A 15512-nucleotide genomic window follows, 5' to 3' on the forward strand; every position below is an offset into this window, starting at 1 on the left:
CTTGAAGTTTACCAGTTACACCAGGCTTAGTCTCATTTCATTTGACCTTTTTTGTCACTTAATAGTAGGTAAAATTGACATTCTGACCAGTTACGGTTATTAAATATATTCAATGACACTTTTTTGTAATGGTATTTAGTCTCCATTTCTTGGCTGAATTTCAGGTTGGGTAATTTTATATTCTGCCTACCCAGATTTCCATGGTGTTTTTAGTTTGCTTTAGTAGTGTTTGTAGCTTTCTGTCCCAAGTTACATTCTACTATTGCTACAAATTATGAAACAGTAGCTGGGTTCTATGCTCCATTCTTCTAAAATGAGATGACTGGCTCTGTGGAAGCAGAGAGACCAGTGGATTTTAGCAAGGTTTTTGATCTGACCACCCACAACATTCTCCCAGGCAAGCCAAGGAAGTATTGCCTGGATGAATGGACTTTAGGGTGGATAGAAAACTGGCTGGAGCATTGCACTCAGAGTTGTAATCAATGGCTCCATATCTAGTTGGTAGCTGGTATCAATTAAAGTGCCCCGGGGCTGGTTCTGGGGCCAGTTTTGCTCAATATCTTCAACAACCTGAAAGATGGTATAGAGTGCACCCTCAGCATGTTTACAGATGATACCAAGCTGTGGGGAGTAGTAGATATGCTGGAGGGTAGGGCTAGGATTCAGTGACCTAGACTAATTGGAGGATTGGGCCAAAAGAAATCTCATGAGGTTCAACGAAGACTAGTATAAAGTCCTGCACTTAGGATGGAATAATCCCATGCACCAGTACAGGTGGGGGGCTGACTGGCTGGGCAGCAGCTTTGCAGAAAAGGACCTGGGGGTTACAGTGGACAACAAGCTGAATATGACCCAGCTGTGTTCCCTTGTTGCCAAGAAGGCTAATGGCATACTGGGCTGCATTGGTAGGTATGTTGCCAGTAGGTCAAGGGAAGTGATAATTTCCCTCTATACAGAATTAGTAAGACCACATCTGTAGTACTGTGTTCAGTTGTGGACTCCCCACTACAGAAAGGATGTGGACAAATTGGGGAGAGTCCGGTGGAGGGCAACAAAAATGTTGAGGAGGCTGGAGGACATGACTTATGAGGAAAGGCTGTGAGAACTGGACTTATTTAGTCTACAGAAGAGGAGACTGAGAGGGGACTTAACAGCAGCTTTCAACTACCTGAAGGAGGGCTCCAAAGAGGATAGAGCTAGACTTTTCTCAGTAGTAGCAGATGACAGAACAAGGGGCAATGGTCTCAAGCTGCAGCAAGGGAAGTTTAGGTTACCTGTTAGGAAGAACTTTCTCACTAGGAGGCTTGTAAAACACTGGAACAGGTTACCCAAAGAGGTGGTGGAAACTCCATCCTTGGAGGTTTTCAGAACCCAGCTAGACAAAGCTTTGGTTGGGATGATATAGTTGGGGTTGGTCCTGTTTTGAGCAAGGTGTTGGGCTAGATGATGTCCTGAGGTCCCTACCAATCCTAACTTTCTAAAAAGTTGATGGTGGAGTAAAATTGATGGTGGGAGTAGGAGGGTGGGTCAGCAGCTATTAAGCATTGGGTGGAGAAATGAGAATAATTATATTTTAAAATACGTTAAGCAGTTGGGGCATTAAGGTACTATATATTGCTTGTTACAGATGGGATATCTTTTTTTTTTTTTTTTTTTCCAGGAGCAATTTTTGATGAATCTGCCAAAAAGGATGAAGAAGTGTTTCGTATGGCTGTTGCTGACCTCAATCAGAATGATGAAATCTTACAAACTGAGAAAATCACGTGTTCTGTGACGTTTGTGGATGGCAACAACCCATTCCAGGCAGTTCAAGAAGGTAGGAGGTTAAAACTTATCATATTTATCTGGCTTTCTTTCCATAGCAACACCCAATTTTATATACAGAGCACCTTAATGACTTAAGCACATGAACTCTCTGTCTTTATTCAAAATGTATTCAGTATGTATAATTAGTGTAGTGGGTTATTTTTTAAAAGTGAAGTTACGCTGCATGGAGATATAATGTGCTTAATTTTGGAGCATAAATCTTAAGTTTGGTCATGTTTATTAAGAAGGACCTTGAGCAAAGGTATAGAGAAGTCTGGCATAGTTGTTCTAAATACCTTCTGTTAGAATGTGTGGATATTTTCAGATTACTGACAAGCAGAATCTCCTTTCATGACCTCTTAATATGGCTCAATGACTTCATTAAGCTGAAATACCAGCACAAGCTCAGTGGCAAAAACATATGTCAAGTTTTGAGGATAACCTCTTGAGGTGCTACAGACTGATTTTTAAGGTTACCTACTTTTATATTAGGATTTGAAAATAACCTTGCAGTCCAGAAAATTACCTGTGTCAAGTGTAATTCTCTAGTCCCACCATACGTTATCATTCCCAAATACTCTATACAAAAGATGGTTATATTTCTAGTGAGATAAGGTAATACCAGTAGAGTGATAACGGAACACAATATTTTCTTTTTGAGCTGGATTAAGAAGTCACTGCTATAACTATGTGGCCTAAAAACACAGTTGTGTGAAGATATTGAAACTATGTATTTCTATTTCATGAGCATCTTAGTACTTTCTTCTTTCAGAGGAAGAAATGATATGTAGGGTATAACCATAGGACATATGGTTATCGCAGAAATACACTTAATTATATCATAACCTAGTTTGTTTTAATAAATCCATACTCACTACAAGCTACATGTTTATATTACTCAAGATTCTTAGGTGAAGTCACTTTGATTGTTTAAATGAAGAGTTTTAAATGACACAACTTGCAGTTCGTTTTACAAAACAACAAATCTTTTATATGTTGGCTTTCTTAATTCTAGTTATTTGCCGTGTAGAAACAGACCAATTTACTTCCACTATGTATAGTAGCTAGTTCAGTTGTTAACACTTAATCCACAATTGGGCTTGGCTGTTACAAAGTTAGTGGTAGAATTTGCATTGGCTTCAATGGAAGCCAATGCAAATTCTACCACTAACTTTGTAACAAGCAAGCTATGGTTAAACCAAAATTAGTAACAAGTTACAAATATTTTAGTGAGGCTCTTTGCCCCCAAGTCATTGAGTACTCTGTGAAAATATATGATCAGATCATGCATAAAAAACAGTATTAAGTAATATGTTTTGAGCAATGCTGGATTATAGAGTGTCTTATTTTGTGAACAGTGTGGATTAAGAACACCTGAAATTAAACTGACACTGAGGTACATTGAGGTATTGGGAATGGATGTGTTAAGAATTCAGAGATGAGGAGGGGAAAAACGTTCTAGGTTGTTTTTGAGCTTGCATTGTTAGCATGTCAGCTGTACTGTAATCAGTTAATGGTGGATCATACTATTTGCTGATGACATACCTGACAACAAAACACTATTAATCAAAGCATCAGGGCACAGAGATTTTTATGGAGCTTGTTTTTTTTTTTTTTCGTTTGTTTGTTTGTTTGTTTGTTTGTTTGTTTGTTTTTTTCTTTTAAACTGTATGGTTGTTTAGGATCAGGATACATTTATTTTATATTTTTAAGGAATGTGTGAACATCTAGAAAAGTGAATGTGCTGAAAGTAACATTTAATGACTTTGTGGTTTTGATTTTGGATCGCTGACCTTTTTATACAAAAATTCCATTTTTTTTCACTCATTAAGAAAATGTCTCTAAGTTTGGGAGTAGATTGTGACAGAAGTGAACTGTAGGGTGAAATATACTTTAACTTCTCATGTGGGAGGAAAAGGCCTGCTGGCATATTAAGGAGGTTCTGAAGCTCAATAAAATATTTGCTAAGACGAAACTTGGTTCCTGCAAATCTATGATGGAAAGCAATCACATTGCAGGGTACACTCTTTGTAACATAGCAACGTTTTTCTGTACCAGTGTGATTATTTTTGTTGTTGTTGGACAAAAAGCAACTCAGAAACAAAAATAGTTATTTTTATTCTTACTGGCTTGTCTTTGTTATCAATAGTAATACAGATCCTTTTGAGCTGACATTCTAGGAATTTTTTGTAACTTGAGGCTAAATCCCATTTAACAATTAATGTATCCCATGCAGGATGTACCTACTCTGCACTTGTTTACTCTGCACTTAATTCTTCTGCCTTTCCCTTTCCCCAGGCGAAGTTGTGTAGGTAGCCACATAAATTATATTGATATCCTATTAATACCCACATGGAAAAAATGTGTCAAGCCAAAATGTTGCGTTAAATCTGTGCTTCTGCTCTAAAATCAAGGTGGAACTGTGAAACCTAACTAGTTCAGAATGAATGGGCTTAGTCTTCCCCTCTCATTTAGTCTTTTTTCCAGTGAGACCCCATTTTGGTCAGTAGGTGCCAGGGATACAAGTCTAGTATAGTAGGATAGCGATTTGGGGATCCTTTTTTTTTTTTTCTGGTTTCAAGCAAAACCCCAAATTTAAAGTCATTGTTGACTAAAATGCTTGAAGTTTGCATGGTTTTAGTTCATGAGAAGATTTCTCATGCTTTTTATGTGAGTCAGACCATTAAAATAAGGTTTGCATCCTCTGTTTTCATGTTCTTTATTGCCCTATACGTTTATAATATTATGTCCAAAAATGTAACCTTATATTGGAATGCTTTTGGTCAAAATATGGCCTGACCTCACTGAACAGTAAAACTTGTTCTAGGGCTTGAGCCTGCAATAAAGCAAAATCATATACTACTGGCAAATGTCCTTTAGATTTTTATAATCCACTGAAAGAAAGCATGTAATATTTCTAACATCCATTTCATTTTATCAGGGAAAATTAATATATCATTCGTACTCAATGAGCACATGAGCTCTAAGATGTTTTATAGGTCAAGCTAATTTATTTCATCGATTTTACCTTTGTACTTACCACAGCAGCCATCCCTCTGAATCTACTTCTATAAATTAGTATAGTACCCTGAGACTTCTTCTGTTTCTATCTTGGGGCATCTTATTAACAGTCCTGATTGGAGCTATGAGATTGAATTGCACAGCTGAGAGATTTTTATCCCAGATGAATTGTGAATGTGATGTCCTGTAATGCCAATAGGAATGCCTTCAGAAACTATATACTTTGACGGAGCACTGAAATAAGAAGTGAAACTTATTTATTAAAATCAAGGAATGTTTTCTCTATCAGCTGAAGCACTAATAAAGAGTCCCAGTGCTGAAAATAGGTCACCTCATTGAAAGCAGTCCTGCAGTGTGATTCTGCCTCTGTATATGGAATGATGAGGTTATAATTGCTTATTTAAACTGAACCGTGACTGGTTAAACATATGTAAGCAAAGCATAATAATGTTTATGCTCTATATATGAACAAACATAATGTCAGTACATTGTTTTTCTCTATTTATAGAAACAATTCACAATATCTTTTACAGATGGTAGTGAACCAAGATGATCAGATTTTTTTTTTTTGTTTGTGCTGTGTGAGGTGGGGAGCTGGGAAGTGTGTGTGTGTGTGTGTGTGTGTGTGTGGGGGGGGGGGGGGGAGGGGGAATGAAAGAAACAATGCAAGAGTGCCTCCAGTTTTTATAATGGAAACATCACATTTTAAGCATTTTTCAGTACAGAGAATTAAAACATCAGATCCATGGTAACATAAATAGGACTCTCCTCCTGTGAAATATCCGTTCCTGGTAGCATTGCTTTGTTGTATACCTAGAAGAAATGGGCTGAAAATTTCAAAGGAGTGGAGTTCTAAGTACACTGAAATGCTATTTTTTAAACAGACAGACAGTCTTCTGAAATGTTTTAATTAATTTTTTCTTCATTCGACATGCATTCAATGAAGAAATAAATGAGTTTACCCTTTTGCCTCTCTCAGACACTTCATTGTGGGTGTATCTACTCATGCAATTAATGCAAAGCAATAAACTACAGAGCAATATAACCCCAGAATTTAATGCTGTTTGCACATGTTCTGGGATCGCAGCACACTGAGCTGGGTCAGAGCAGCCCTGGCTGGCAGGGGGCCCTGGGGGTCTGCCTGCCAGCCTGGGACTGTAACCCTCTGGCTCAATGTATTGTGGAGGGGCTGGCTGGGGCATGAGGGTGCCTCATCATGGTGCTAGCAGGTAGGCAGGCAACCGCTGCAGTGAAGCACCCTGATGCCCCAGCCAGCTGGGGCAGAGTCTACATGTGTGCTGCTGTGGAGTTTGTTTGTTTGTTTGTTTGTTTGTTTGTTTGTTTGTTTTTACTATCCTGCCAAGGAATAAATTAGTTCATTTCAGCCTAGTAGGGGAGCACACATAGACACTAAGATGTTTACCGCACAGCTCATTGGTCTACTGCCCAAGACAAGTAAATGTCTTGTGTAGATGCGCCCTGTTACAGTTCTTTGTTTCTTCATCTCTGCTCCCACTAGCTAGGAAAGAATGCAGAGCAAGTTCTGCAGTTTTTAGTACTGACTGAGGTGTCATTAATAACTGGGTGATCTGAATACCTGATAAGCCTACCCAACTTCACAGATGTGCAGAGACCTCAGAACTCCAGCTCTACCACTTTGAATCCTATTCCATAGAAACAGTCACATGCTTGCTTTCCAAATAAGCCATTCTGTAAGTAAACATGAGTACCCAGTTTTCAAGGTTTTAATCCACCTGAACATTTTCTCCAAACTGTAACTTTTAACTAACCATCATAGGGAGCCACAGCGATTGGTGTGAGTAACTAGCTGGAATAATTTCAACTTTTCTAACCTATGATTCTTAATTTTTTTTCTCCACTCTAAGATACTTTTTGTATAATGCCACTTAAGGGACCTATTTAGAAGCCCACTAAAGCCAATGAAAAGTTCTCATGTTTTTCCATGGGCTTTTGATCATGCCCTTAGGAGTCCGTGTTGCCATATTTATACTCATTAAAGTGCCAGATTGCTCCATAAGTCAATCCATAGAATAACAATAGTATAACTAAGCCCACAGTTGTTGTCAAAGTACTACACTTGAATATTTCTAGCAGCTCCTGATAGATTTAAATTGAAACTATATTTTAGTATTATGAAATATGTACAAATTTCACTTAGCTAGCTTAGTACAAACATTTTCCCTCAGTAATATGATAAACGGCAATAAGCAGTGACAAATTATAGGCTCTTTTGGCATGATCATTTTTAATTGTTTCCTTCATAAAATGTCTATAGAAGTATACAGCTTCTTTGTATAGGCTATATAACTAACTGATTCATCCTTAGCAGATCTGAATGATGACCAAAATCCTGTATGCTTGACACATGTTAGTGACACTTCCACTATATACATATGGGTTTTGAAAAAAAAAACCCCAAAAAACAGACCTCTTTGTCATTCAGGTTAGTCATAGGAGTGCATATACAGGCACTAACTGAAGCCTTCAGAATGGTTTTTGAAAGCTTATTGTGATCAGTGAAGTAAATAAGGCAGTGAGTCATAACTAAATTGGATTCAGTTGTAGACTAGCAGAGATTTGTAGGACAGAAATATATGAAGGTCACATACAGGATTTTACTTGAGGAGAGTTTTATGGTCAGAAATTATGGCCTGACAGTTGCATCTGCTGTGGTCTTTTGGGGCTAGATGGATGGAATATGATAAGGTTGTCCTTTCCTGTTTTTGCTAATTGCCATAGAAACCTGTTTAAGTCCACTGATTCCCTGGATTGCTCAGCTTTCTGCAAGTTATGTAGGGTGTTCAGATTTTTCAGCTTTCCTACTGCTGTTTATTAACTGGTGCAAGTTTATTGTGAAATTCAACTTCTATGCAACTTGCATTTCTTCATTGCTCTTCCATTTCATTCTAGATTTACTTTTTCTTCATAACAAAATGGATTTTGATGCAAAATGATATATTAATATTGAGGGAGAAAAAAATCACTTTTTCCAATTAGAATTTTGAAACTGAACACATGAGAGATGGGGGTGGGGGGAGATCGGGATAGCTTCTAGATTCATAGATATTGGAGTCGGAAGGGACCTCAATAGATCATCAAGTCCGACCCCCTGCATAAGCAGGAAAGAGTGCTGGGTCTAGATGACCCCAGCTAGATGCTCATCTAACCTCCTCTTGAAGACCCCCAGGGTAGGGGAGAGCACCACCTCCTTTGGGAGCCTGTTCCAGACCCTGGCCACTCGAACTGTGAAGAAGTTCTTCCTAATGTCCAATCCAAATCTGCTCTCTGCTAGCTTGTGGCCATTATTTCTTGTAACGCCCAGGGGCGCCTTGGTGAATAAATACTCACCAATTCCCTTCTGTGCCCCCGTGATGAACTTATAGGCAGCCACAAGGTTGCCTCTCAACCTACCTTCTCTTGCGGAGGCTGAAAAGATCCAGTTTCTCTAGTCTCTCGTCGTAGGGCTTGGTCTGCAGGCCCTTAACCATACGAGTGGCCCTTCTCTGGACCCTCTCCAGGTTATCCGCATCCCTCTTGAATTGTGGCGCCCAGAATTGCACGCAGTACTCCAACTGCGGTCTGACCAGCGTCCGATAGAGGGGAAGTATCACCTCCTTGGACCTATTTGTCATGCATCTGCTGATGCACGATAAAGTGCCATTGGCTTTTTTGATGGCTTTGTCACACTGCCGACACATGTTCATCTTGGAGTCCACTAGGACTCCAAGATCCCTTTCCACTTCCGTGCTACTCAGCAGGTCATTCCCTAGGCTGTAGGTGTGCTGGACATTTTTCCTCCCTAGGTGCAGCACTTTGCATTTCTCCTTGTTGAACTGCATCCTGTTGTTTTCTGCCCACTTGTCTAACCTGTCCAGGTCTGCTTGCAGCTGTTCCCTGCCCTCCGGCATGTCCACCTCTCCCCATAGCTTTGTGTCATCTGCAAACTTGGACAGAGTACGCCTCACTCCCTCGTCCAAGTTGCTGATGAAGACATTAAAGAGTATCGGTCCAAGGACCAAGCCCTGCAGGACCCCACTGCCCACACCCTTCCAGGTCGAAACCGATCCATCCACCACAACTCTCTGGATGCGACCCTCCAGCCAATTCTCCACCCACTGGACTGTATAGTCATCCAAGTCACAGCCTCTTAACTTGTTCACCAGTATGGGGTGGGATACCGTATCGAAGGCCTTCCTGAAGTCTAAGTATACGACATCCACCCCTCCTCCTGTGTCCAGGCGTTTCGTAACCTGGTCATAAAAAGAAACTAGATTGGTCAGGCACGATCTGCTTGCCACGAACCCGTGCTGATTTCCCCTCAGCATAATTTGTCCTGCTGGGCTCTCACAAATGTGAGCCTTGATAATTTTTTCAAAGACTTTTCCAAGGATGGAGGTGAGACTGACAGTTCTATAGTTGCCCGGGGCCTCCTTCCTCCCCTTTTTGAAAATGGGGACCACGTTGGCCTTTTTCCAGTCCTCTGGGACTTGGCCCGTGTGCCACGAGCTTTCAAGTATCCCTGCCAGTGGCTCTGCAATGATGTCGGCCAGTGCCTTCAGTACCCTCGGATGGAGCTCATCCGGGCCTGCTGACTTAAAGGCATCCAGTTCTTCCAAATGACTCTGCACTATTTCAGGGTCTACACATGGAAGTCTGGCGCCTTGCTGCTGCCTCTCTACAACCCCAGTGAGAGACTTGTCGTGCCCCTCACTTAGGAACACTGAGGCAAAGAACTCATTGAGGAATTCAGCCTTGTCCCCCCTATCTGTCACCTATTGTTTCTGCCCATCTAGCAGGGGTCCTATTCCTCCCTGGGCCTTCCTTTTACTCCCTATATATCTAAAAAACAATTTCTTGTTGTCTTTTACTCTAATTTGAACCAAAAACACTTGCAGTTCCTGGGGATCTGCATGCTTACACTAATGCTTCAGGGACAATCAGCCAAATATGCTTTAAAATATATGCATAAATGTAATGAAGGCAGGGTGGCATTTCTCCCTTCCTGAAGATTTCAGCCAGTACTGCACTATTCATTCTTCCAGGCTGATTCTGGTACTGAAACGCCATGCATTCAAAACTCGTGCGTCAGGCCCTTTGAAATCTTATTTGAAATTATACGTATATAAATTCCTTTTTATTTGACTCCTCTCTCTTGAGCCTTTATTTGTCAAGCTCCCTTCCATAACTATGGAAGCTAGAATAGTGTGGGTTTTTTTGTTTGTTAGTTTGTTTGTTTTTAATGAGATATGCAATTCTTATACGTTCACATGGCTACAAGAGCTGGAGATTTAAGATTTATTGTGTATAATTCACAATAAACTCATGAGAGTTGGCAAGGTAGTGGTTTGAGGTGGTCAGAGAGAGAGAAGATTCTAGAGCCAGAAATGGTTATCCAGAAGCCTGTATTATGTTGATGGAGAGAGAAAATGGTTTTCCAGACAAAGAAAAATAGGGTGCCTTTCTGAAGGAGGTCTTACTATCTGCGAGGAGCTAAACAGGGGACCTGTAGGACCTTTGAAAAAGAAGAGCGAGATAGGGCCACTGATGCTGTGCAAGTATAGGATTCTCCCCTGAATCAGACCGTGTTCGAAGGTAGGTTTCGATTAAGATGAAGAGTTTCACATACTGGGCACATCTACATGAGATGCTACAGCAACATAGCTCCTTGCTACAGCGACATAGCGTCAGTGGGCATTAACTGTGTTGCTGACGCTACTGCTCAATAGCTCATTGCTACTGTGTAGTAGGGATGGAAACAACCCATGCGGCACCCAGATCATACAGTACCAGCAGTTACTGTGCAATTGGGTGCATGTGTAGATATACCCTCCATTTCACATATTATCTGGAGCCATTTCAGGTTTATCATGATGTATAATTTTCTACAACCATAGTTTGCAGAACCCAAAGTAAACCGTAGACAGAGGGTGTCAAAACTCATCCAGCCCTGTGGATGGATGACTGTCATGGGGGCCAGTCCACAGGCCACACTGTACCCATAGACTAACTCTTCATTCTGGATTCAGATCCACTGATGCTGCTGGGCTGTATAGCATGGCCCTAGAGCTGCTACTACCACAGGGCTATGCTTTGCAGCCTCAGAGCCCCAGAGTGGTTGCCATGTGCATAAAAGTCTACTGAACTCAGTGGCTGCTGGCAGACTTTGTGGGTAGACTGCAGGCCAGACAGCCATTTTCACAGGCTGAGCATGATGGGGGGGGGGGCCCAACTCCCTTGATTGGCGAAGGGGACCCAGTATTCCTGCCCTTCTTTGCAGATTCCCAGATGGCCCCAAATCACCATTTGCTTAATAACATATCAATTAATGGTTTCTGTGGGCTTAATCCCCTGATTTAAGTTTGTGGAAGCCATTAATTAATGATTATTAAGCAATCTAAGCACTTAATTATGGTCTAAAATGAAATATCTTATTAAAATAAAGCAATGCATAGCATAAATTGCAAGTGATACCAACTATATGCACTTTATTTAATAACACTGACTACATACTCTCTTATTACAGCAAAAGCTCTGTTATCTGGTATCCTCTGGGAACAGGGATGCCGGATAACAAAATATGCCAGTTAATTGAGCGGCCCCGGCCGCCACTTCTCATGCTGCATCTGGGGCGTTCCTCTGCCCTTCCTGCTACATCACCGCCCCTCAGGGTGGTGGGTCCCACACAGCCCCACACACCCTACTATATCCCTGGGCTGTGGGGGCTCAGCAGTGCAGGCTGCTTTGCCCCGAGCCATGGGGTCTTGGAAAAACCGGAAGTGCCATGGTGGGCACCTCTAGTTTCATTTTTATTTTACAAGCCAGCATGCTGGTTAGTGGAGCATGCTGACTTGTGATATGCCGGATAATAGAACTTTTACTGTACCTAATACCATTTAAGTATTTAATTCAACTCTAAACTAACATATCTTCTGAAAATAAAGCTAATGCACAGCATAAATTGTAACTAATATCCACTATATTACAATTTAATACAGGACATTATAAAAAGGAGTTTACCAAAACTGAATGCTAACCTTTAGACAGGCAGTTCATGCTATATATTAAATGCAAGCATGCTGCACCCAGCCACAGTTTCTGGAGATGTTCTCTGTCTCTGTGGGGTGAACGTTTGTCCATACACTGAATGTCATGCTCAGTGTCCCCTCAGTTCATTGAATAATAAGGCAGTGTTTTGCTAGGGCATAAAGATGTGGAAACCAGTCACAGACAGAATCCCTGTACAGAATTTCTGCACAGGCATCTGGCACTCTTCAGTGCAGTTCACATAAGTAGCATGTTCATTATCATGTTCTTTCCCCAATTCCTGGAATCCTTTTAGGAGCTGAGGGTCAAAACTCAGCTAGTTAGGGTCCCAGATTTGAACAGCACTAAGGAAGGGGGCAGGTGGTTGTCTGAACTACAATGGCAGTAACATACATTTAGTACTGGTTCAGCTTCACAGCTATTACCAGGAGCATGTCCCTTCTGTACTGGCTTTCACAAAGACAACTTGACAGTTCTTGTGATGCCTTGTCTTTGACCCAGCTTATCTAGTCCATCAGCTTGTGTGCATGGTGGATCACAGCCTGCTGGCTTTCAAACCACATCAGGAGTTCTGTGAACCAGGTGGCATTGTCAGCCCCAAATGTCACTTGATCTTGAATATTGCCTTGCCCTAAGAGATTACAAAGCATGGACTGTGTGATGGGTGTGACTTCTAGCTCCTCACTCACAAACTGCTGGTAGTGCAGTAATGGACTGCACTGAACCATGAATTCCACCATGTGAGCACAAGCTCTTGTGGCAGCAGCACAATGCCATACGAGTCCCTGATCTGACTGGTGATGGATTCCCTGTACTGGACATTATGACCTGGGCAGTGCTTGAAGGTGTTCTTGAAAGAAGTTACCAGGCTACCCACCATAGGGATCTATGTGTACCAGATGTCACTTACTAGGGACAGAAAGTGCACATTGCAGGTGACATTGAACAGCATGGGGCAGCATTCCTTGGAGCACATCAGAGAAAGCATTGAACATGTACATGGCACTGTCGGACAGGAATGTTAAAATCTTGTTAAAGTCTATGCCATAGCTGACAATTATCTTCATGATGGCTTGGGGCACAGTAGAAAAAATGACAGATATTGGACTGGCTCAGTTTGAAGAAGAAACATGGGCAGGTCCTAGTTGGTCCAGCCCCCCAGTACAAATAACATGTGCAGAATGTAGTTATCTTGAGGGTTGGTGGCTTCATCAGCCACAACAAAAGAAATGATGCTCTGCCAAGCTAGCCTTTGTGGACTGCACATGTGAAGCAATCACTGCAGGTAAAGCCTGTTGGCACAGGGAAAACTGCCAGCAAATGGCACGTTTTGGTTCAGGTAGTCCCTTACCTTGAGGCAATCAAGTTTCTCCAGGAAGATGTTTGCTGCTGCGAAAGCCTCCTTGCCTGAACAGGCTGCTTTCTGTGCTCCTTTTAAACAAGGAGGATGTGATCATTTGCTTCTTGCTCTGACCTTCAGCCTCTGCATCAGCCTCCCTCTTCATGTGTGCCTCAGACTCCAAGTGCCAATTTATGCTGGTATTCCTGGATACATCCAGAGTTACACTGAAGGAGGTACAAAAGAGTCTGCCTCCATTTGCTTGCAAGATCTCTGCAGGATACTGTCTTACATGATCCAGTGTTGAAATGTATTTGGCTGTCTTAGAGGATTTCTTCTCGGTGGGCATACTGAAGAATCCTCTTTAGGTGGCAGCATGTCTGTGGGGACTTTAAAAACCAGCATCAAAACCTTCTTGCTTCCCTGGCTGGTTCCTGAAAATTCCTGTGGTTGGCAAAACCGACAGGGCTGGAGGAGCAGGGACTGTGGGTAGATGAGTAAGGGGCACCAGCAAGGCTTTGGGGGCTGTGCAGGGGGGAGTAAGAGGCATGAGCAGGGCCAGGAGGACAGGGGGGGGATATTTTCAGACTGTACTTCCCCACCTTCTCTGAAGTGTGGATACTCAAAACCATGGTTGGCAAGGGAAACCTTTACACTGACCTGTGCGCCACTGCCACCTGTAGTGCTCGGGTGTCTTGTTATGCCTCTACAATCTGCAGTTGTTGCTTTCAGATTTTTCCGCTTTCATTTCTAGTTTCTCTTTGCAATTTTCTTTGGTAACTTTGAATCTGTAATGGTCTGGGTATGGGGAGAGACATCTATTTTGTATAAAGTTTTAAAATTGCATAAAATCTTCATGGTGTCCTCACAACATCCATTCCATCAAAATGGATTTCCCCAGATTAGCTTAGACAGTGAAAGGGATCTAATGACCAACAAAAGAGGACCTACCTCTGGCTGCACCCAGTTATTGAATACTAGAGTCAAAACTAGGAAAGCTTGTTTTGAAGACTTGGCACAAGTGGAAGTTGTTTCTTTGAAACAGCTTTTCCCCATGGTTGGCACGGATTTGAGGCCAACCAGAGGAGAAAATTCCTGTATTTCATGGTGGAACATGATTTTGGTATCTTTAGTTGCTGCTGAGTAAATATTCTTTAGAAGCAGATGCCTTATATAGTTAACTATTAGATATCCATTCTGTGATTTCAGAGGAGGCAGTAATATGGGAAACAATACTAACTGTTCTTTGGGGAGCCTCTTTTCTTTGTTGGTTTCCTGGTCTCTTGAAATCTAACCCCTAAGTCACAGAAGGACAATTGTACACTGCAACAGTAATTGCATTCTGTCACAACGTTGGTGAAGTGATACAGCTGGTGAAAGGAGCTAGAAATGCTAGTCTTAAGGAAAGCCTCCCAAAGATGTCAAGAACTGTGAGCTTGCTTTACACCGCACTATACTTTTTTGCAATCCAATTTGGCTGCTTTATGTGTATAACCTTAAAATAGTTAGCAATTTTTGTTGGACTTGGTGCTTGCAATTGCCAAAGTTAGGTTCAGAATTGGTTTGTTTGTTGTTTTTTTTATAGCATTATTTGAAATGATCATCCTTATTCGTTAACCCTCAAATAGGCCTGAGATTTTTTTTTTTCTACTCCATCTCGTATGAAATGGTCTATTGGCCTGTACAATAGCCTTCAAATTAAACTTTTTAGAATGTAGTTCTAATCAAAACTATTTTTTGGAAACCAAATTTATTTTCCTTAAATCTGATATTCCATTATGCTACAATTCAGGAAGCATTTTCCTGTGCCCTAAAATGAAATGCAGATTCTCATGCAGGCAACTAAACAGCTTTCTATCTTCAGTACCGAAACTTTTTTGCAGCCAGATCAGATCACGTTTATTTTACAATATTCCTTGTACCATTTATACTTTATAAATGCTCCAGAAATATCTTCACGTATTACAAATAGTGCATCATTCTTCTGTGTTACTGTGACATGCTGGCAATGGTTTACTTTTAAAAGTGCTACACAAATTGAAGAACAATTAATGATATCAGTGGTACATATTTGGGTGTTTAAGACATCTGTGCCTGAAGGTGTTCGAGGGTTTTTAATGAACCCAAGACTGAGCAAACAGGGGTTGCTTGATCTTCTCTGATGCTAGATGTTTTGTCAGGAACCCCAAGGCTTCCAGTTTCCCAAAGTAATCTTTTTAATAAGCACCCTATCCAGAGTATTTTCCCTTGTCTTTCCACAAAATGGTGTCTGTGGAAATCA

General features: G+C 41.3%; 1 protein-coding gene across 5 annotated transcripts in view; it reads left to right on the top strand.

The window, feature by feature from the left end:
* Positions 1 to 15512, top strand: part of GRID2 (glutamate ionotropic receptor delta type subunit 2) — a 1388363-nt gene that overhangs the window by 299476 nt on the left and 1073375 nt on the right. For all 5 annotated transcript variants that reach the window (XM_019488092.2, XM_019488089.2, XM_019488090.2 and 2 more), the window contains exon 2: positions 1661 to 1816. In XM_019488092.2, coding sequence (XP_019343637.1) covers positions 1661 to 1816 — 156 coding nt within the window. The remainder of the gene's footprint in view (positions 1 to 1660; positions 1817 to 15512) is intronic.

The sequence above is a fragment of the Alligator mississippiensis genome, chromosome 2, assembly GCF_030867095.1.
Source record: "Alligator mississippiensis isolate rAllMis1 chromosome 2, rAllMis1, whole genome shotgun sequence".
Classification (NCBI taxonomy): Eukaryota; Metazoa; Chordata; order Crocodylia; family Alligatoridae; genus Alligator; species Alligator mississippiensis.